We start from the raw sequence: 23,884 nt of genomic DNA, 5'->3' as shown, positions 1-23,884 counted from the left end.
TTTGTCTTGATCATCATAAAAAAAATTACATTTTTAGAGGTATGTAAACTTCATTATGTTCATTATAAATTGTCATACAAGCAAGGAATCAAAAGCACACTGACGAAATAAAAATACATCAAGCGGATGAGTTTGATTTCAGCACTTAAATTACAACATATGTTGGCTCATATGCTATACATCTTTAAAGAAACACAACGGACACAAAATTTTAACCCTTGACTCCAATGATGTGGACAAAAACTATTTTGAGGTGAAACAAATATTGAGAATTTTTATCCTATAAACAATTGTTTTATCGCTTTACAAGCTTAAATGGACATTTATAACTTTAAAATAAATCCAAGAATAAATACAGGAAGCTTTTTTTTACAATTACAATTACAATCTTTTTCCTTTCACTGATAAAAAACACATTTTAAAAGAAGTACGCATCTTTTTTATATATCAAGACCATTTTTCAAACAAGTCAAAAATCACCTTTTAACGCTTATAGCCTATTAGTTATCTAACAGTTCATTTGGTATTAATTATAAATAAAATAAAATAACAAATCGCTTTACATAGACCTCAGTAAACAATAGTCTAAATTTCATAATTTATATGCCACAGTATGGTTTATTGTCTCCTTAACGTGTAAATGTGACTAAAAATAAAGATAAAATGATTAAAAAAATAAAAAATAATAAAAATAACAGTACAATGGTGCAATTGGTAGAGTACTTGCCTTGTAGTGAGAAGGTACTGGGTTGGAGTTCCAGCCAGCCTGGAGTTTGCATGCACACTGGAATAACAGCACACTGAAATTCAGCTTTTCTGTCTTAACAGTCAGTGCTTATAAAAAGTCTCTGTCCAGGCTGAGTTTCTTTTTGTACCACAGCTGCATGATCATTAGAGGCTCAAAACCTAAGACCTAAAATCCCAAATGTTTTCTAAAACTTGCAAAGGTAAGTGGAGGCACTTTCTTTAAACGCTCCCTTAGAGACCTTTCCTGGAGAAAGAGTAGAGAAAGGACACACGTCGTTATATCTGATTCACGTTACAGCTGATTCATGTTACTGCTGATTCAATTAATGTTTTTTGTTTCTTTAAGTGAAGAAAACATTACAATAGTATTTTTAAAAAAAAATAGGAAGAAAATTTGTTAGCCAATCTCACAGTAATAAAACGGTCAGTTTCTGGGGTGAACTTGTACTGCATAGTAGTTGAGATCTGGCTAGCCGGGGCAAGCACATGGAGGTGAAGGTGTTCTACTGAGATGAAGGGAGGCTGATGGAACCCCAACCTGAAGAACAAACACACATCAGTGCCAAGCTCAGTTTCGTTTTGCCGCAGTCTCACAATATGTGGGTGAAGTTACAGATTAAACAGAGTTGCTACAAGTTTTTCATCACTTCTAATGTCTTGTATTGTAGCCGACTCAGAATTTCAGCATTCGTCTTCAGTTTCAATTTCCACTTTAAAACACAAATAAAAACACTTCCAATTGAGTACAGTATTTGATTAATCCTTAATGACAACTGCTTCCAATAACTGGTGAACAGAAAAATATGCAATTTTCTGTCTGAAACCTGCAAAAACAAGAAAAAGAAAACACAAAAGTCAAAAAAGAACATTAGGAAGGATTACAGGGTAAAAGACAGCAGGCCTCATGGAAAGAAAAAAGGGAAAAAGTCCTAAAAAGAGAATCAAAAAGGAGGAGCGCATGTAAAAACGAGAAAAAAAAACAAAAAAACAGACCGAAGAAAGGCTAGAGAAAGTTTGCTGGCCATAAGTGAGAAATAAACACACTTGTTAGATTTCTCACCCACCTTACATTCTCCATATCAGTGACCCCCTGGTCCAGGAGGACTTCTTTCCCAAATTTGGCCATCCTTTTAACTGTTAAACACATGGTTTGTTATTGCTGTCTGCTATGAGCTCTAGATATAAAAACATAATAGAACTAGTGTAAGAAGAGGATGTCACTGACCGAGGTCAATGTGGGTTCTGTTCAGTGATTTGCAGCTGACAATGTGGTCTCTAGGAATAACCAGGTAGTGATGAGGAGCAACAGGATCAATATCTCTGAAGCAAACAAACTCTTCGTCCTGCAGAAGAGTGAAATTATTTCATTTAAGGTCATGATGCCTTAAATGAGATGTTGATCTGGGTTCGTTTTACTTCCTGGATGCTTCAGAGCCCTGCTGTTGAGTATTTTTTAAATGTATTTAGAGATTGTCACTTCTGGAATAGTTGACCATTCCTTCCTGCTTTCTCCATTTGAGGATAATGAAACTTCCGGATGCATTTAACTGCCAAAAACTTGGAAATAAATTCAGGAACTATAGTTTGTTTAAGCGACAAAAACGTTTGCTCTTTGAGATCTGTTAATACGTCAGACAAGTTCTATTCACTTTTTTTTTTTTTTTACTTTTAAATATTCAAAACACAAATAATACCCACTTACCCAAATATAACGCATTCAGACGTGATATCCATTTAAAAAATTTTAAATTTATAAATCAATTCAAATTCAAAAATACTTTATTGATTATTGTTGTAACTCATATTAATTAAAATTCTTCAAAGAGTTATTGTAGATAGACCAATAAAAATCCCGGACGGGATTATTTTTATTATTACTTGTCACGTACTGACACAACGGAACGTGACTAGTTTCAAATCATAAATCTGAAACTCTCACCCAAGAGTTTCTCCTCTTTAAACCCAACAAAAACTCCTTACCTGCTTAAGAATAGTCGTTTCTTCGTCTCTATTGTGCGCAAAATGGCAGAAAATACACGATTCATCATACTCTCTAGAAGTCTTTCCTTCCATCTTCCCTCTGGGTTCGAGTTTCCTTTCAACATATTTGTTTTTGTTCCGCATTACATGCCTACCAAAGATCGTCAACTTTTGCGAGGGGACATCACTCGGCAGTTTTCCTAAAAGGTAAATGCCGATGAAGTTAGGTTAAGATAATTTAGAAAGACCTTAAGCGTAAAACAAAAGTATACTTAGTTAACGTACTCAATCTGTCAATCTCATGAATCCCCCAAACTCCTTCACACCTCTTTTTAAAGTTAAAGTGAGCTAAATCTGTTTTTAATCTGCAGTGATGCATCTTTTCTAAAAACTGTCTTTGTTGAGATGACGTTCTACAGCACGTGTCAAACTCAAGGCCAGGAGCCAAATCCAAGTTTTTGCGGCCCTCCAGACTATAGAGAGAAATGAGTCAAAACTTCAAAAGAACAATTGTAGCAGTTTTTATCTGTATGCTGCCAAATTACACCTATGTGAAAAGATGTTCCATATTATTTAATTTGAAGTACTCACTGAATAGAGAGACAACTATTTATCAATATTTTAACAGTTTGTTATTGGGTTTTATAAATACATTCTGGCACAACCGGCCCTTTGAGGACAGTTGTGATCTGCATAAGGCTCAAAACGAAAATTAGTTTGACACCCAATTATCTACAGGCTATAACATCATGTTCCAGTACACATGTTCCGTTTTCAGCAGTGGAAAAAAAAAAAAAAAAACTGAAATCATGAGCACTCAATGCTATTTTTATGTTATATGTTTAACATTTATTTAAATTTAAATGTGGTGGCAATAACAACAATAAATAGCTTCTTAGAGACATCACAGAGTGCAGCAGTTTTGGATTCACAAGAAATAATACTTGGGAGAGCATTCACAGTTACAACACCAACCAACTTAAAGTAATATCGCTCAATTTTAATATGAAGCATTTTTCTGGCATTAGTGAACAGAGTATGGCAGGTAGTGGTGTTGTATTCATGCACTACAAGCCTGAATCAGATATCAAAAGAAGCTTCATTTCTGTGTTAGCAGATTTGATTGTGTAGTTAGTGCCACATCAGAGTGCAATAACAGTTTATCCCTTTTTCCATCAACATTAGCTAATGTAGAGAGTGAGGCGTATTTGGACTTCCCTTCTCTGGTTAATGATTCAACTAGATTTTGTAACAATTTAACAGTAATATTAAAGTAATGCTCATTACTAGGGGCCACAAAGGCAGCATTGCCTGCATCCTGTAGTGCAAAGTGGTATCATGTTAAATTGGCTCAACAACAATGACCAAGTAAAAAACAAAAAAAACAACAAAAGTTTTAACATAAAATTACTCAAGAACAGAAATAAACCATTGTAAAAAAATAATACTAAAAAAGGAGCAGTTTTCTCATAAAAAAAAAAAGAATATAAAAATAAAATGCAAAAATATTCTTAAAAAATATAAGGTCAGGAACAAAACATTAAATTTGGTCATTGCAAACTTGTTTCTGGCCGTAAGAGTTTTTTTTGGATCATATTTCTTCATTTGGGAAGTGAATTGTATCTCACTCTTGCCATCTCAGATTCACCACAAGAGAAAAAGTTATCACCAAAGGAGAAGCGAATGCTTCAGATGGAGACAAATTAGCTATTTGATGTTGAATGGGTCAAAATTAACCCTGGCAATTGTCACTTTCCTTCAAGTTTTGAGTAAACTGCAGCAATAACAACAAAAAAAGATCATCATTCCAAATTTCTTCAGTACATAAGTATGTACATTGTCAAACATACAAATATTGTCAACACTGTTATAATTTCTGTAAGGATAACCCCAGAGCATTCTGAGGCGTCCATATTCCTTTTCATGGACCTTCATCTAGTGTTGTTGGAAATAACGTGAACATTAATGTGAGCACTTTGGCCTCTTTAGGTTTTAGCCTCACAGTCAAAGAGCAGCTTTGACTGCCAGGCAGCCTTCACACAGAGGAAGCTGGAGCCTCTGTTCTATTTGTAAGGCAGCAAATGAGCTCAGGGCATTTTGTCGCACCTCCTCTTGTAAAAGCAACTGGATGTAAACTCGTGACGAGGCTCCCTGCAGAACACAGACGCCTTTGCTGCTTGTGTCTGTCTCACATGACACTCAGTCTCATTCATGAGTGGCTCCAAGTGATGCATAACAGACCTGGGAGTGTTTTTCTAATGGCTCACGATGTGTAGATTTGTCAGGAGCTTGGGCAGATGAGGCTACTCAAAGGTCCACACCTCTAGACTGTGGATGTTGAAGTCCTGCTGGGTGGAAAGTGGCTGATTGTTGAAGGTGGCGCATTTGGTGGTAGTGCCTCGGTACAACTCCCCGTCCAGCCAGAGACCCAGATGGCCGCTACAGTGGAGAGGACAAAAAAAAGGTCAGGGAGCAGCAAAAATGCATTTTTCTGTTCAACAGTCAAGTGTCAGCAAAGGGAATAATGTGGTTGCTGTACACACCCTCCTCCTCCCATCTGCAGAGAGTCAGTGTTGCCTTTCACAAAGTAAGAATTCTCCCCCGTCCAGCGGTACACCTGAAATTATGCCAAATTATGTCAGAATTAAAATACTCTAAAGTGAGTACAGATTTTTGGGATGTGTTTACGGAGCTAATTAAGCACAAACTTTAATTTCAGGACAGAAGCTATAAAGGAATGTCTCTCCAGTGCCATAGAAATGTTCACTGACTCTGAAGGGGTGGGTTGAAAAAGCTCCAAATATCTGTAACAAGACATAAAAAAACAAAATTACCTTTCTGATAGAAATATTAACAAATGACATGACTTGGGGTTTGTGAAGTCTATATATCTTTCACCACTATGAGGCGCCAAAGCTAAACGGTTTTATCTTGTGCAATATGTCTTGTTATTTACTTGCTCATCCATATCTTTGACAACCAGCAGCACGGGACTGTCGACATCTAACAAGTTCCTGTACAGAGTCTTCAGACTGGTGCCATGTTTCTCAGTGCTGTAGACCAGCCTCCATAGATAACCCTGCACGCGGGCTGGCAGGCGACAGGCAAGCTGAAAGAAACAAAATAATCAACTATTAGACTGTGAATTAAGGAATGAATACTTGCATAAGTATCTAGGGTAGGACTTAATATGTTTATATTTCTTTCTATCACATTTTAAACATAAAACCGGCCTGTTATGCTGTAACCAGAGCGAAATCTATTGTTTAAACATAAATTGTTTTTTTTTGTTTTTTTTGTCACGTTTTATCAAACTAAAATTAAATCTCAATTTAAAAAAAAAGAGCGAAAGGATTTGTTGGCAGGAGACCTGCTGCATGTCCTACACAACTTACCTTCTCAATGTGTGTATCTTGGAGCAGATCACTGTTATCAATAAGCATGGGCAAAGCGTCCACCGTAGAGTCTCTGTCACAGCTGCTAAAGCTCTGCCTGCGTTTGGCTTCGTCAATGGTGATGATCTAGAATACGCAGCAGGAAAAAAGACAAAAGTAAAGAGATTAAAAAACACAACATACGTATACACACACACACACACACACACACACACACACACACACACACAAACTGGGGTGATGGTAGCAAAAAATCTTCACCTCCCAACTGCAAGACGCAGGGTCACTGAAGAAGTTGTCGATCATGTCCAGCTCATCTTTCTCCACCACAACAAAGCCCTGCTCACGGGCTTCCTTCCCGTACACATCAGGAGACCACTGGACGAAAAAAGAGTAGAGACTGTCCACCCTGAAACACAGACACACACGACACACCTCTTAACAGATTATCCTTGAGAAAAAAAACAACAAACATTACCATTTCTTTATTTTGAAGTCATTTCTGATGGTTTTTTGGGGGGTTAACATCACCTCTCCTGAGGAACAGCAAACCAGTATTCTGGCTGCCTCTCCCGGATTCTGACTGAGGGCGCGGGACTGGAGGTCATGCTGGTGGTGAAGGACTTCCTCATTGGCTTCCCAACCTTGAAGCACAGGAACATGGGTGGATTTTTGCTCTTCTCCTCCGATGGTAAAAGCATGTCTGCCAAAAATAAGACAAAAAAATGAAAAAGAAAAAAGAAATTAAAACTTAATGACACAGTTTTATTCTAACTTTTCACAGTTCTCTGACACTGAATGTTTGAGGTGTAATATATTCAGCATATAAATACCATTAATAACCAACACTCTGATGTACCTGCTATTGGAACCTGCATCCTCTTCAGCAGCCATGACCTCATCTCAGATTCCTGGTTCTTCTTTTGTCTCACCTCCTCACTGACTCTGTCGCCCTCTGCTAGTCTGTCTGGGCTTCTTCTCTCTACCTCTGAAGCCTCCTGCAGGCTCAGCCTCCTGAGTGTTTTATCTTCTACTCTATTTAGCAGCTCTTCGGCGCCTTCGGGGTGCGTATCTTTGGTTTCAGCTACCTGCTGGCTCAAGGGTTTAATCTGCAAGCTACCCTGTTTCTCGGTCTCTAAGGCAGATAAGACTGACACTCCGTCCTCTATGGAGCTGTTCTGAGCAACACCTTCGTCCTCTTCATCATCCAGCCTCCCTTTAGCTCGACTGAGTGCTGAATAGTCTCGGGGCTCCTGCAGGTTGAGACAATTTGGTCCTACATGTTCATAATTGTCTCTGCAGTGTGTTGTAGATGAGCTCCCCTGTGTCTCCGCGGTGTTCCAGTTGATAGTAGGCTCCAGATCGGTAAATCCCTCATCCGATGGAGACTTTTCTGTCTGTTCCCCCTCGGTACTCACTGGAAATAGGGAATATGTTAAAACAAAACCCTGTACAACTACGATAAAGGTTTTGAGTCCTTTGAGCATATCTGACCAGTCGATTTTGGCATGCTACTAATGCTATGGGGGTATATAGATGGGAAAAAAAAATAAATCCATATTTGATGACGTCTTACCAGTTTCAGAAAGGGTAGACTCAATGTCATCCAAAAATATGGGTTGTTTTGGAACCAGAGCCTCGTAACGACTAAAGGGGTTCAGGTCCCGCTCCGATGGCAGCTGCTCCCACTCACCAGGCCTGTAGACAGGACACAGATCCTGGGGTAGGTCTCTGTGAGGATACGGGACATCACATAGACGGGAAACAGGATGGAAGAAAGGGAGGGGGGAAAAAAAGTACAGGGAAAAAACAAAACAAAAACAAAAACATGACCAACTTAAATTAAAAACTGCACCCAAATGAAAATAACAAATATGATGTGAGGTAACAAAAATCTCAAACAAAAGACACATTTTTAACAAAGGAAAACGCTCACAGTAGGGTGGATGGGATTTGGAAATGTAGCGTTCTGAATAGAATGTCAGAAAAAAAAAAACAGCTGAGGACAAGAGAAAGCTGAGCTGGACTCAGGATAAGGAAAAAAGGAGCAAAAGTGAAGGCCAGGAAGGATGGCAAGAAAACGGCAGAAATGTGGAGCGTCAGCTCTTACGATGGCAAAGCGTCTTTGAGCTGCATGCGCGACACGTCGTCGTACAGCGCCACGGAGACCACCTCCTCCATGGGGCAGATGAGGCCGTACTCCTCACAGCCGTTCTCGATCACCAAGGGGTCCGACTTGTGAGGGTCGAACATGATGTTGTTGGGCGTTACAATTAACACACCGCCCACAACACCCTAACACAGGGAAAGCAGCAGTCATGACTTTATCTAGTAGGACAACTACTGCATTTAGGGAGCCTTGGAGACGGTTTCTGTACACTTTGCAAGAAATATATTAGTGACTACTGCACTTTTATCCCTTAATGTTACTGCCTGATGGGACCATTTCAGTACTGGCATTCTTTTTAGGATAATTTTTAAGCATTAACACTAACGCTCATATTAAATTCATGGTAAATATTTCTGCTGTGGTCTTACTTCAAATATAAACTCTGCAAAAACTAATCATAATGGATGAAAGCAACTTTTAAACTATGATCGGGAATGAAGTCTGAGAGTACAAATTTTTTTTTTTTTCCAAACTTAGCATCCTTCTCCAGCTTTGTCCAAACTTGGAAAATGCTTAGACCAAATTCCACACTAAAATTTCCTGCTTAACATATCAGCCTCAGGGTTTTTCTTTCATCCATAAAAAAAGACAAAATGAAAATTTACACATTTAATTATCACTTAAATATAGCATACATTAAGGTAAGGTATACACAGTAGCTTGAGCAAAAGAAGACAAATCATTTATCAACATCTAAGGACGTGAATTAAATGCAAGAAAAACAATAAAAGAATAACTTTCTACATTTTAGAAGGAGTCTTTCAAGATTTAATCTACATTTTAACCAGACATCAGCAAAGCATCCAAGCTTCTCACCATGCCATCGGTGAAGTACTTGCAGCTCATCTTAATGAATTTAACCGTTGCCGGGCTCTCATCCTCAGAATTTGGTGAGAACTCTCGACGGATGGACTTCGCTGACCGGCAGCTTTGAGTGCAATCCTGGAACAAGTTTAAGGACAAATCCAATAATATGTGCACAACTTAAGTGTTAAAATTTGACACTGATAAATGCCACAGCACACTGTTGAGGTATTATAAGGTCAAATAGCCTTACAGAAACATTCCAGACTGATTTTGACTCACCTGTAATGGCTTGTCAGAAACACAGTTAGCGAAAGAGGCGTCAGAAGCCGCCAGCGATTTCGGGTCTGTTTCTGTTTGACTCACATCGGGAACAAACAGCTTCTGTAATGACGGTGGACAGTTAATAAATAGTCTGCTAATCTATAATGATGATGCAAATCAGCCCAACCGGACAGTTTCAGTCCTCTCACCTGGCCAGGGTAGACGCTGCGGGCGAAGAGCTTGTTCAGCTGCACCAGCTTGTTTGGGGTGATGTTGAATTTAAGTGCGATGCTGTTGATAGAATCATCAGGTCCCACCTGTAACCACAGGTCAGCCTTTATGTGAAACCTAGCTTCTACAGACTTTCTAAACACACACACAGCTTAAAATAATGCAAAATAAATAGATTAGCATCTTGTTTTCCAAATTGTCATGTGAGTGTTGGGCTACTCACAATAAACTCTACTGTTCCCGGGGGCTTCTTTTTCTCCATTTTTGCCTGATTGCTACTTTTACAACCATCACCTGAAAGTGGAAGAAGAATTATAGATTATAGAAAATGTTAAATATTAGAAATCTCCTCATTGGATTGCAACTATTCCCTACACTGCAGTATTCACGCTTCTTAAACCTCATCACATTTTAAAAACACAAACTTCAAAGTATATTAGTAGGGTTTCTGTGAAACGTGAAGCATAACTGCAAGGGGAAAATAAAAAGATAAGCTGAAAGAGACAGAGCAAACATGTGGAGGACAATATCATGTCACATGAGGATGAAATTGAGCAAATTATTCATACCTTGGTAGATCTAGATCTTAAGTCATCTTTTAATTTTAATAGGTTTCGAGTCCCGTGAGAATAATTAGCTACATAGAATATATGACATTAAATAGTCGTGCCACAACAAAATTTAGAACCGGTGATTAACATACGTAAGGCCAACTTACGTTTTGTAAATTAAGTAAAAACATTTCAAGGCCTTAATTATAGATGCATGATTTTATGATTTTTTCAGGAATGTGTGGACACACTTGTCAAAGTCACAACTCAAATCTCAGAGAGAATCTGTGGTTCAGTGAAGAGTCTTCACAGCCATTGAGTTACTTGTGTTTCAGTACCAGTTATTTTTTTCTCTCCATTATTATTATTCAGCACAGGCTGCAGCAGTTATTGTAAGTAGACACACAATCAGACTCCTGTTGCAGATCATTCCCACAGTCAGCATTTTCCTCTTGCCAGGACGCAGAAGCTTTTAGTGCACAATTGACTGAAACACTGCGCATGACTAAGACTGCTGTAACTTTTGCTGCATGTGCCTGAACAGCCACTCCTCTGACCTCTGCACTTCACCGAGTCTGCACAGAGCTGACACTGTAATACCACAACGTAAATTCAGCCTGTGTGTACAGGCCAACCCCATCATGATATACTACATTTAGGGAGAATTAATATCCTGAAAAAAATGACCTCTACAAATCTAATAAATGTAAAAATATATTTCAAATATTTTAACACAAAAATTTAATTGAGCTATAGTGCATGTTCAGGCAAGAAAGATACAAAAATGAGATGTTTGTTGGGATTTGTCGAAGGGAGCCTTTCAAACTGTACCAACTGTGGTGGCAGCATCATACTGTGGGACTGCTTTGTCATACATTTGTTATACTTAAGGAGGACAACCGCCTGAGTAGGGCAAGTTTGGTTAATTTTAAAACAGTGTGCCTTGGTGATACCTTTATATGATGTATTACTTTTACTGTTCGGTTTATCAATCCAAAGACTTATTTACAAGCATTCACAGTGAATCTTGCTTATTCCAAATAGTGGGCTAAAGAGTTCATATGCTCATTGTCAAAAAAGTGCAAACAGATTATGAGGAGTTTTAACATTTCTTTCAGGATTAACTAATTAAAAGCAAATCTTATTGTATGCAGGCTTTGTGAACATGGCTAACTGACTCTTAAACAAACCAGGAAAATGATTATGCAACTTCCCATTTAAAACTGCTGAGGTTGCTCCAATGCAAACAATTCCCTATTTTGTGGGGCGTCTGCATCTCTCAGAGAACAGGAAACATTTTAAACAAAAGAGGAATGTTTGTAATGCTCACAGTCATTGTGAACATCTAACTCTGTTTCTAAACAGAAACACCAATGATTAGATGTCTGCAGTGGTTAAATATATCGTGTTAGATGTAATTATCAAATGCAGGTTTCTTTATCATGCTCAAAACAAGAAATATATGAAAGTAGACCAACATATACATTAGCCAACAAATTCTAACCTAGATAAATTTATCTTACTTCTGCTCAAACCCAGTGAGTGAAATTTGACAGTAATAAATGACTATGTATGCTTTTCATTGATATCTGAAGAAGAATCAGCTCTCTCTTGCCACGCCTCACTCAGACCTGCAGGTGGTTTATCCGTTACTCTGAGCAGATCCGTCTTCTTGTTGGGATCCGTGTCACAGGAGGACATGATTGCCAGATTCGGCTCATTCTGGCTCTTTTCTGGTTGGGTCGGCTTCAGCTGCTTTCGCCTTTTCAGCCTGATGAGAGCAAAAACACACACACACAAAAAAAAAAGGAAAAGGAAAAAATACTTTTTTTTACAAATGTTGCATTCTTTAATAGGAAACCATAATCTAGATCCTTTTTTAAAGAAAGCACATTTGCGATAAACAGTCGAGAGAGTGGGTTTTGAGTTTTTTGCAGTGTCAGCCATATCATCTTCTCAGACTCCTCCTACTTCCTGTTCAATCATTGATGGGCAGCAAATGAGGGGGGTACATTATGGAAGCCTACTACTGTGAAGTACACTGGTAGCTAGGGTTAGTGGTGAGCCGCAAGTTATGTACAGTGCCTTGCAAGTGTATCTGCACCCTCTGAAGAGCATAAATGTTAGTTGTGCAAAAATCTGGCTTTGATGTTTCAACATGAAACTGATGGTTGAAAGAAAACCAGAAAAAGCTTGCAGATTGCCACAAGCTATGAATGCAAACATGTCTTTCTCAACTTCATGGTTGTGAAAAACCAACTCTGAACGTCTCTACAGTGAAACATGGTGTTGGCAAGATCATGCTCTGGGATCCTTTTTCTTCAACTGGGAAAGAGAGGAATGGGAAGAGGAATTGAGCTGAGCACTGGATGAAAAGCTGCTAGATGCAGTAAAATACTTGAGATGGAAATTCACCTCAAAGCAAGACGAGTCTAGATCAATGTGCCTTCATGAATTAGAATGGCCTAGTCAAAGTTCAATCTAGGCTGAAATTGGTGTTTAGAGATGTTCTCCGTTCGATGTGAACGATCTTGAGCTATTGTGTAAATGTGAATGGTCTCGAGATGTGTGAAGCTGGAGGACACGCACCCAAAACATCTGGAACCCAGTTTAGGGGGAGGTGAATAAAAATGCACGCCTCGTTTTTTATTTTTATTTATCAAACAATTTGTAAAGCGGGCATCTTTTTTTTTTCTCCACCTCACAGTTATACCCCACTTTGTGTTGACGGATCACATTAAGTTAAATTGAAGCTTGTAATTGGAATGTAATAGAAATGTGAAAAACTTCAATTGGTGTGGATACTTTTGCAAAAGCACTACATGCTCTATAAGAAGATATCTCAAGAAAAGATAAGCCTACTTATAGGAGGAACTGAGATCATTTCAAGCACAGCCCCAGGTGAAGAGCAAATAAAGGAACATCACAACAACAGGATCTTAAGTATTGAAGTGCTTTAATGGGATGGATGAGATTGGGTCGATAAGACTACAGACAAAGGGAACTAAGGTCGCTCCTCTTTGCAGTCTTAGACACAGCATGAATCTCCAGAAACTCATCAGTAGCAGCATCTGTTTCCCTCAGGGGTATTTCTCATACTCCACAGATCAAAAGGATTCCTTTCATTTCCAGACTCTGTTTTTCTTCTTTTACGTGTTGCATTCTGTTGTACTGGTACTGTTCTACAAACCAGAGTCTGGGTAGGAACAGATTCAAAAGCCCTGAGATTAAGCAAAGTCTTGCTTGTTGAATCAACCAAACATGTAACTTAAATCTTTTGGTTGGTGACCACAGTTAGTACATACAACTTAAAATTCAGATATAATTCCAATTCTGTACAAAATCTGAACAAAGCCTTCTCGTTTGACAAAAAAAAAAAAAATGCAAGTGAGCGTAATACTTACAGGAGCCACAGGAGGTTGACATCAAATATTATCCCATGTTCTTATAGCTCCCTGTCTCACTGTTCCTGACTAAATGTGTAATGTTTTAATATTAATTTCTCCAGAAAAATACTGAATTACAATACAAATAACATAGAAACAAACAACCAAAAGTCTAATTAGTAAACTGTATCATACGACAAATCTTTGTACATTACTCTACAGTAGGACTTTGACATTAGTTTATTGCAGAAGGACTTTAAGACACCCACTTTTAGAGCAGCAATCAAGTAAGACTGATTAATCCTCAGCTCAGAACATGTAGGATCTCTTTAGGACACTTACACGTTAAGATTACATGAGTTTCTTGACGTGTAATCAAGAAACTCATGTTTCTTGATGACTGACATGAGTTTCATTGCTTATTAGAACAAAAATGTATTACATTCACAACTTTGTTTTAACTTTGCTGCACTGAAGTGATGATTACACACCATTTACAGAAATCATGCATGACGTTTTAACACGTCAGGCCCCTATGAATAAACAAGCGTTTGTCAGACAGTGATCAACTACATCAACAAAAACCTTATTTTGAGTCATAATAGTGAGCATAACTGGAACAAAGCAGTTCAGCACCTAATGACTTCTCCTTGAACAACGAAATGCTGGGCAGCCCTTTGCTTGATATGTCAGGAAGCAAAGTGGCACACACTTCAAATAGGAGGGGATGTGGTTGTTACAGCATGGTTGTTATTTTTGCTCTGAACATATTGATTCTCTTCCCAAACACACCGCGGGCCACTTGACTCTGCAGCACTCCCTCTGAAGTCGCTAGCGTCCCGTGATAAACAACCCTAAATCCAAATTGGTATGAAACATCCCGCTCCACTCACCACCATTTTCTACCAAAAAAATAAAAAAATAACAAACAAAGTGCAAAGCACAAAACAGCAGGAGTTAAGGAAGAGGTAAACATTGTAGCAGTAACATTAAATATCACTCTGTCCAGGAAGACAGTTAAATCTAAAAGCTCAGCTTTGAATCTGCTTTGTGATTCAAAGCAGATTCTGAATTAAAATCACAAAGTGACTGCTTGATGATAGCTATTGAAATAGGCATGTAAAACACCTCTGTTTGAGAGAACTCCATGTTGAACTGCATGCGAGACATCAGACACCTAAGGGTAACTATTAGAGGTGATCTGTTGCATGTTCTTTAGATCTGCTTAGTGCACATACAGGTAGACCTCTTCTAATAGTACGTAGAGTCAAAATCCCATTAAGAACCAATGCAATGCTGATCCAATAATTAAAGTCTAATATTTCCAGCAGAAAAGACATGACAGATGTCTTATTTGAGCCAGATCGTCAGCCCAATCAGAACATGAAACCGGAGCCATAATGCAAGGGAAACAAGCCCATAAGACACAATTGAATCACATACCCACTCTGAAAAAACCCTAATGCTGTCCTTACCATCTGGGCATTGATTGTGTTTAAATCTACTTTTTTTTTTTTTTCCATTTAGGAAGCAACTGAACACATTTCTTTATGATCCACTCGTTCCATAGGTATAAAAGTTGATTTGTGATTACCGTATATATGGTGCTCACATCCACTGAAACACAGGATGTAGAAACATACTGTATACCTGCAGGTTGCACAGAAAAAAGCTAACAACCTGGTCCAAGAGGAGCGAATGCTTCAAGTCCATGACTCGATGCAATCTGCTGAATTTCCTTAGACAAAAACGTTTTGATCTATAAGGATCAATTAGAATGCATGCATGATTGAATAGATTTTTTTTTGCAAAGTGTCCTGAGACAACATTTGTTGTGAATTGGTTCTATATAAATAAACTGGATGGAATTTGAATAAATAATAACTGGTGACAGATTTCACAGTAATCTAATGTCTAAATTGCATGCAGCTGGGTGAAGCACCTCACCTGCACAGACGTCACAGACTAAGAGCTGCAATTTGCTGATAGCTTCACAAGTGTTTATCCCTCCATACTCCGTAACTGTGATAAGCCTTTTTCCACTCATTTCCCAATATCATGTTTCACAACACTGCCAAAATCCAATTTTACAGTCAACAGCCAGTGCCTCTCTGTGTGAAACTCTGACGCACTACTGATTAAATAGAGGTCTTGTAAGGTAGGTGTAGAGCAGAGATGAGAATGCACAATTATTCAATGCGCCTCAGTGTTTAGAACAGATGATGAACAGAAATGCAGAAGACTTTCAAATCAATAAATATGTTTTGACAGTACAACCAGAAGGTGCTTTTAATATTCGAGTATAAGATTGTGCCTGCTACAATAAATTCTAGTACTAAGAGCTAGCGTGCTGGGTTCTCCAAACGAGAGAAATAAAAGAGAGTCACGCAGGTTTAAACCTAGATGAGCTGCATAAGAATGTAGCTGAGAAACTGAAAGTAGCTCAGAAGGATTTAGCTTTTGTTGCAGATGAAGCGAGAAATCTCGGACTCCTTGCTTACTTGTGAATAAGCCAAACTGTTCATTCTGAATGTGCAGATGCCATCAAGCTATTTCTTTCACAATTTGATGCTTTCTGTTGTTTGATTTTTTGGGGGGCTGAACAAATTTAATCTCCATTTTCTGTTTGACTATAAGGCTGTCCTTATAATATTTGGATTCAGGTTTTTACAGATACACTATCTAGGACTGCAGTTGTCTCTAAATGCCTTTTGTATTGATTAGTACTTGCACGTGTTATTTAGATGTTGTGTTGTTATAAATAGATATGTTGTTTCTCAGGACTCTGCTTTTTTTCTCTCTTTCTGCAGGTGTAGAAAGAGAATTGTATGTTTTTTTTCTTGTATTCTCTTCATCCTTTTTTCACTTCTCTTGTCTTCACTCCCTTTCTCCTAATGTTTTACCCCATCCCTCTTCCTTTCTATTTTCTATATTTACCATCTCCATTATATTTTAAATAAACCCAAACTTAACTTTCAATAAAGTTTTTTTTTTTTTTTTTTTTTTACAACAAGTGGAGCATTACATAGAAAGCCATAATGTGACACTTGTGAAAATTAATCTGTTGGGCTTACAGTATTTGTTTCATAAGTAGCAACTGGGATAAGGTGTTTTAAAAAGTGAAAGCTCTAAATAAACATAAAATATTTTCTATATACAAGGCTACGACTCAAACTCAGACTCATAACAGAGGGGCCAAACAAGTTTTATTCATTGTGTTTACAGACTTGTATGGAAAATTATTAACTACCCATTGAAGTTTACTTTGCAAACAGTAAATGTTTGCATTAGAAGAGACCCCAGCTCTACAGTAGTGGGTGGCAATAAATTAAAGTTCTGCAAAATTACTATTAAATGAAGAAAATTCACATTATATGTTTACCAAAAGTTAGCCCATTTAAATCTTAAATTATTTTTTTTTACTTAAAAGTATTGATTAGAAAACGTATGAATCGCTCAATATCAATTCCTGGCACAGCTCTATTTTGTACCCTCATGTTGACACTTTGTTCTTTTCTGTGCTATATAAATAAACTTTGACTTGACTTTTCTGCTTTCATTTCATCCCTATAATCAACTAACTGCCTTTAAGACATTTTTATGGGTGTAAGAATTGCAGAAGGCCGAAATACCTAATTTAATTGCATATTAATTGCTTTACATTGTACCACATTTCCATGATTTGTGGTCATAATCATTGTTTGTGCCAGTTGACTCCAAATATATATATGAGAATAAGACCTCAGATCTGAGCAATGTCCAACTGAAACATATATACACACACACACACACACACATATATATATATATATATATATATATACACACAGTACATACCAAAAGTTTGGACACACCTTCCAACTCAATTCAATTAGAAGGTGTGTCAAAACTTTTGGTCTGTACTGTATATATATAGAGAGAAGTTATAAAACTACATTTCCATACAATACACAATGAGTAAATTATATAAAATTATTATAATGGTGAGAGGTTTATATTGTCTGTGAATGTAAGGGTTTTTGAAGGCTCTATGGAAGGGTGTGGGCACAGAGATGCGGCTTAGTTCTCTAATGCCTTGGACCGGCTCCGTTCCTCACTGATAGCACCAGCATGACTACCTCTGCCTGGTCATTTAGGCATAAGCTCAAATACAAACATTGGTCCAATACACTGCAAAGCAAGAGACATTTAATATAGACAAACAAACCCAGAGTGTCTTACCTGTCAAAATATCCCTGCTTTCTGTCTCTTTTTTCCATCAGGCTTAAAATCTGTATGCAGTTACAGTAAACTCATCCATACAAACATCCACACACAGCCAAGCTAGATGAGGATCCCACAGTGGTCTCTTACACTTCTTTTTGTCCTGCATATGAGAGAAGGAAGGAAATCAGAAAAGCTCTCAGTCTGCAGCACTCCATAGGACTGCAAAAACCTAATAACGCATCCAATAAGTCAGTCAGCTTGTGTGGAGGGCGATGAAAGCATCCCATAATGATCTTCGTGTCAGGTTAATTAGCATAAAGGGAGAAAATGCTCCTTTCACAAGCACATCTGCTCCCGACTTCCTACCATAAACATGCGTTTTCATTATGTAATACGGCTTAATTGTAAGAGTCTGCTTGTCTATTATTAGCACTGAGCACTGGGAATCCAATTGATGTAAACAGCCACACTGAGATACAAGAGAATTATCACGACGCTAAAATTAATGAAACGATTGAAGACATACTTAAAAAAAGAGGACAGAAGTTGATCCATGTGTAGCTTTCAAGTCTTATATAACAGGTAGATGGCTGACCTATGAGGAAACGTAATATTTGAAACTGCGTTGTTAAATTTAGCTAAATAGCTTACTTATCTTGACCAGTCGAAGCAGCGACAGCAAACCGCAAAACAGCCCGGTCTGCTATTGTCAAAAAACCGCCGGAGCAACCGGCAGATTTAAGCAAACAAAGACGCATCGAACAAGGTCCAGCTTTTTTCCAGCTGACCACACACAGCTGCTGCTAACGCAGCTACAGCGGCTAGCCACTTTGTTTACACACTATAGCAACCTGCTATTGAAGGTAGGAACGAAATTGCGGTTTATAACCGTTTGCTTACCCTGAGACATTCCTGCTCCTGCAACCTCTCTCAGCAGTGGGCTGTAACGTCTTTGTGCAATGACTCCATCAAGTGCAAAATTGATTTTGAAAACAGGCAGCTGAAGCAGCTCACACACCAGGCGAGCATCTTCGAAGAGCTACATGAAGCCTCTCCTTCTTTGCAACGCCCTCTGGCGTCGTCAGTGCCAGAAAATAGGGGGAAGAGCGTCCCTTTTGTTTAGAATTACATTTCCCTTGCGCTTCTTTTCTATAAATGAGGCAATAGGGCATTTTTTGTATAAGTTAAGCAGTCATAGAACAAGTGCAAACAACCATTGATAACACTTTCATCGTAGAAGAGCCAATAAGACGTTGTGCGAACTCATTGAACATCTTCCCTGGTGGTCTAGTGGTTAGGATTCGGCGCTCTCACCGCCGCGGCCCGGGTTCGATTCCCGGTCAGGGAACTTGTTCTTTTCATCTTTGAACAATTGATTATTTAGCAACAGCATAAAATGTTTTCAGAAAATCAGAAAATTACCACACAAGAAAAATGGAAATAAGTATAGGCATACACTTGTTCCCCTACAATTTGTTCCCCTACAATAGCCCATCTGAACAAGGAAGTAAAAACAGAAAACTTGGCGTGAAACGATAATGATAACAAAAACAAAAACAAACAAACAAAAAACCTAAAATAAATGTATCCATTTATCCATAATTATCTAAATTTACAAACAAATAAATATTGTGCTGATTGTGTTAAAAGCATACGACTACTTCTTATTTTATTATTATTGTAATAATCAGTTGATCATTGCACACGTTTTATTGTCTGATAAATAAAATAATGAAGGTATAATTATTTACCAGTTTCAAATACTTATTTAATACACTGTTGTGTTTAAGTTTTGAAATATTCATTTACAATGTTACTGATAATCAATCAATCAATCAATCAATCAAATTTTATTTGTATAGCACATTTCAGCAGCAAGGCATTTCAAAGTGCTTTACATCAAATCAAACACAAAAACACAATGCAACATAGAATCAACAATAAAAACACAACATCAAGTCAGATTCCATCAATAAATTTGCAATTGATTACGTTTCAAATACAACTCTAAACAACTGGGTTTTTAGTTGAGATTTAAAGGAAGTGGAAAATTTTTTGTAGGGGGAAGATCGTCCCTTTTGTGTGTATAATCTGTTAAAATCATTATTTTATCTTTATCTTGTGTTGATTTGACCTATTGGATTTGATCAAAACAGCTGACAGAATAAACACCGAATCTAGAAATAGAATAAATTCTTAAATGACTCTACATTCACCAAGTTTGAATAGAAATGTGTGGATTTGAATAGCAATTTATTTTTTTCACTTTTATTTTTTTCATTGATGTTGTCATATTCGATGTGTCGGTTAAATAAATGGCAATAATGACATTGATTTAGCATTTCTATCTTTACTTAAATAAATGAGTACACGTATGTGTATATTTAAAAATAACTTTATAATAAATTAAATTGTGGCACTTTCTGATGACATTTAAAACAGGAGCAGAACAACCACAAGAGGGCGCCAAAAGATCTGTCGTGTTCAAATCCAGCTATCCAGTTAATCCACTCTGCAGTAATGCAACTGATGAAAACAAAAACACATATTCACAAATCAGAATTTTTTATTTGTTAGGCTTGTTTTGTTTATCTTTCTTTTTTTTTTCTCCATTTGCAATCTTGCCCCAGTGTTGCATGATGTGAACATATCTGGCTATTATCACTGAGAAGCTTCAAATCTGAGAGCTACAATTACTAGAAGACTTGAATGTACAACCACCAGTCAGATGCTGTACTTTAAAGCATAATCTAGCCATTAATATATTTTCATTTTATATATTACGTACAAATGTCCCACCTCTTCGTAATAAAATAAAATAATACAATAAAATTATTTTTTCTTAATAAAAGAAGATATTGATGCTGAGGGTCATTTGTAACTATATGTAGCCTATTACTGTTAAATATAATTGGGTGCCAAGACAGCAGTGACATTATCAAGCCCAAGTGAGCCGTGCAGGAAAGACAAAGACCCCGGCATTCTAGCTGGACGGCCTACAAGTTAACCAGTTCCTTGCTGGGTGTGTATCTTGGCTGTTATTTTGACAGGCGCTATCACTGAGAGAGAGGAGATAAGTTGTCTTAGGGATCGCCATGGCGCCGGTGTGTCGTTCCCCTGGCCTGTTCAGACTTTCGTCGGCCTCCCCTCGGACCCCCACCTCCTCTCCTTGCCCTACTCAGAGCAAAGGATTGTGGGGAGAGAGGTGGTTCTGTTCAGAAGCAGGGTTTGTGTTGGCAGGGACGTTGTGGTTCTGGGTGTCATTGTCCCAGATCCACAGAACCACTGTGGGACTGGAAAATTGGATAGTTCAAAACGCGGCCTTTTTCAGTTAAAGTTGTAATTTCTCTGGTTCCAGAGAAGAAATTAAAAGACATCATGTTGAGTCCGAGATGAATCACATGGTCACATAATTCAAGCACTCAAAATGCCAAAAAGTGGCATAAACTTTAAGCTCACATGAGTCATAAATGTGCACATCAAACAGACCATCATTATCTGTTTGGTATGTTTGTATTTAGTCCCCCTGACATGAAGGGATTTCACAATTCACATATATCAACGTTGCGGCCCATAATCAGCTCTAATGCATCCATGGATGCACAGTAAAATGATATTTACTCACTTCCAGATTTTTTCTGTTTGTCTTTACAGATTTACAGTGTCCACATCATCAAACAATAATCAAAAAGCTGAGTTCAGATTCACTGGCCACACCCAGCATGGATCGACCAGACCTAGAATTGGGAAGTCACTATAACTTGTTGTCAGAATCTGTCTGACAACATGTAATAGTCTAAAGGTTTTCCAAAAGCAAGACATCATGCCCTGATCGAAAGTAATTCAAGAACTGCTGAGGAACAAAATCATCTGTTGTTCTAGGAAGTGTTCTGAGCATTTCCAAGGCTTTTCCTCTCAGGCAAATCACAGTGACACTCATTATCCACAAATGGAGAAAACATGAAACAGTGCAGTCTATCAAATTTACTCCAAGACGGCATTGCTGAGTCCAGGAGATCACAAAAAAACTTCCTTAGCACTGCATGCCTTCTCCTCAAATACAGTACCCAGTAATAGACTGAATATCATCCATAGCAGATTTTCAAGGCAAAAACCATTGCTGACCTATTGTGGAACCTTTTGGACATGTGCTTCTTGTTACTTCAAGCATAAAACTAACACAGCATTTTTTTTTAAAAAAGACATCATATCTGGATTAAACCTGTTGGCTATAAGGCGGGTGTTAAACTCCATTCCTCAAGGGCTGCTGTCCCATAGTTTTTAGATGTGCCACAGGTATAAAACACTGGAATGAAATGGCTTAATTACCTCCATCTTGTGTAGATCAGTTCTCCAGAGCCTTGCTAATGACCTAATTATTCTATTCAGGTGTGGTGCAGCAGAGGCACATCTAAACTTTACAGGACACCGGCCCTTGAGGACTGGAGTTTGACACCTGTGCTAACAGGTGACAATCTTGGGCTCCTTCACTACTGCAGTATTTGGACGACTTGCTGAAACCGATCTACTCTGTACTATGACAATGATCAAAAGCATCCCAGCAGGTTCACTTCTGAATAATTTAGAAATAATCTGAAACAAGCTGAAGGTTTTGGCGTAACCTGTTCAATTTCTGAACATAAATGTGATTAAGTTCCTGTGGTAAAGGTTTTGAGTTTGTTTAATTCTCATAGTCAAAAACATCCAATATGTCTTTCTTTGCTGAATTCAAACTACTCAGCAAAGAAAAGTGGGCCACGATTCTGCCACAGTGATGCCATCAGAGCAATTTAGATTTAGAAAGCTCTTTTCTCCTTTAATAAATACATTTATTTGAAAACTGCCTTTTGTATCCACCCAGCTTTTCTTTGTCTGATCTTAAAACATGTTGGAGCAGATCCAACTGTACAGGAATTTTGACGGGGATGTTTTTTGTCTAATATAAATAAATGCGTTTCTGTATATACGTTTTACAAATACATACATTCATGTAACCTTTTGAATGAAACAACCATGTTGTTTATTAATACAAAATAAACAACACTGATATGAACAGTGAAATGTAAGCGCACGAGTCAACAGAATATAGTCAAAAATTATGCTCAGATTAACACAAACTTTGCAGAAATCTATGCAATTGATGTTTACAGTCTTCAAAGTCTATTTATTGAAATGCAAAAATCCGACCCTGTGACTAATTTTTCCTTGCAATAGATATACTTTTCAAAGCAAGTTATAATCACTACTTAACCGATAAGATGATGCATCATCATCCCTGCTGCTGGCCTCTGGTCTCATGTCTCCTCCCTGGCTTTGCTCTTTTCATAGTAATAAAAAAAATAATAAAAAATGTGATAAGACATAGCAAACACAATTTTGGTGCAGAAATGAAGGATGATTGGGTTTATTCCTAGCATTTTATTTTTCCAGAAAGAGATGTAACAGAGGTAACAGCATTAGTATTCCTACTAGCAAGTTTAACATGATAAATTGGTATGGATTAAGTAGTTGTAAATTAACTAAACATTATTTGCATCCCACAATATTAGTCAAATTAGCCTACTTGGTTTGTTTAAAATTAAAAGATTTATCTAGCTAGCTTCTCCTCAGTACTAATGCTAGAGTCATACCTTTCAAGTTGATCTACTTAACCTTGTTAATTATCATCTTAACCAAGGTTGATAGGGAAAAAAAATTACATTTGTTTTATTTTAACATGGACAAACCTGATCAACATGATCATTTTGAGTAGATAGAATTGAACTAACTTAGTAGGTACTGGTAAAATGCATCTTTCTGTAAGAGTCTTTTATGCATACTTAATACTCAAAAATACTGATTAAAATCTACCCAAGTGTAATGTACTCAAATATACATGTTGCACCAGCTTTACAGATTTAATTTCAACACGTTCTTTGATCAGTGTATGCCATTTTCAGCAATTTCTTAATAAAATTGTTCACATTTTATTGTCAACATGTCAACATGGGACCTTTTGTCTGGCCCCATGTTTGGACATTCTCCCAAGAGCGTAGACTAAAAGCTTTGTTTTGGTAAGTCAGTGCAACTAAAGATGATATCTTGTCTCTATCTGTTTAAACTGACACAGAAGTCTGACCCAGCTCGGTCCTTGGATTGATTTAAAATCAT

General features: G+C 37.6%; 2 protein-coding genes and 1 non-coding gene across 6 annotated transcripts; 1 reads left to right on the top strand and 2 right to left on the bottom strand.

The window, feature by feature from the left end:
• Nucleotides 1-728: 728 nt before the first annotated feature.
• LOC122825188 (histidine triad nucleotide-binding protein 3-like) lies at nt 729-2,905 on the bottom strand. The gene is made up of 5 exons (XM_044106374.1): nt 2,728-2,905; nt 1,973-2,090; nt 1,812-1,881; nt 1,159-1,285; nt 729-991 (listed from the first exon to the last, which is right to left on the bottom strand). Exons 1-5 carry the CDS (start codon nt 2,869-2,871, stop codon nt 914-916), a joined length of 537 nt encoding a protein of 178 aa, XP_043962309.1. The 5' UTR covers nt 2,872-2,905; the 3' UTR covers nt 729-913.
• Nucleotides 2,906-3,706: 801 nt separating this feature from the next.
• LOC122825178 (nuclear receptor coactivator 7) lies at nt 3,707-18,856 on the bottom strand. Of its 4 annotated transcripts, none has more exons than XM_044106352.1 (17): nt 18,635-18,856; nt 17,750-17,894; nt 11,774-11,913; nt 9,815-9,885; nt 9,570-9,677; nt 9,379-9,480; nt 9,109-9,234; nt 8,233-8,417; nt 7,699-7,820; nt 6,982-7,539; nt 6,654-6,825; nt 6,384-6,531; nt 6,123-6,248; nt 5,684-5,836; nt 5,436-5,531; nt 5,271-5,344; nt 3,707-5,166 (listed from the first exon to the last, which is right to left on the bottom strand). In XM_044106352.1, the coding sequence occupies exons 2-17, from the start codon at nt 17,785-17,787 to the stop codon at nt 5,031-5,033; spliced, it is 2,355 nt and encodes a 784-aa protein (XP_043962287.1). In that variant the 5' UTR covers nt 17,788-17,894; nt 18,635-18,856; the 3' UTR covers nt 3,707-5,030. The 4 variants fall into 4 exon arrangements, with proteins under 4 accessions (XP_043962287.1, XP_043962285.1, XP_043962286.1 ...); XM_044106350.1 differs by having other exon boundaries at nt 7,699-7,853; nt 18,635-18,855; XM_044106351.1 differs by lacking the exon at nt 18,635-18,856 and adding an exon at nt 18,386-18,562 and having other exon boundaries at nt 7,699-7,853.
• Nucleotides 18,857-19,010: 154 nt separating this feature from the next.
• trnae-cuc lies at nt 19,011-19,082 on the top strand. The gene has a single exon. It is a non-coding gene; the product is annotated as a tRNA-Glu (tRNA).
• The last annotated feature ends 4,802 nt before the right edge of the window (nt 19,083-23,884 follow it).

The sequence above is a fragment of the Gambusia affinis genome, linkage group LG22, assembly GCF_019740435.1.
Source record: "Gambusia affinis linkage group LG22, SWU_Gaff_1.0, whole genome shotgun sequence".
In the NCBI taxonomy this organism is placed as follows: domain Eukaryota; kingdom Metazoa; phylum Chordata; class Actinopteri; order Cyprinodontiformes; family Poeciliidae; genus Gambusia; species Gambusia affinis.
The sequence above is the reverse complement of the archived record's forward strand: the minus strand, read 5'-3'. Positions and strand labels throughout refer to the sequence as shown.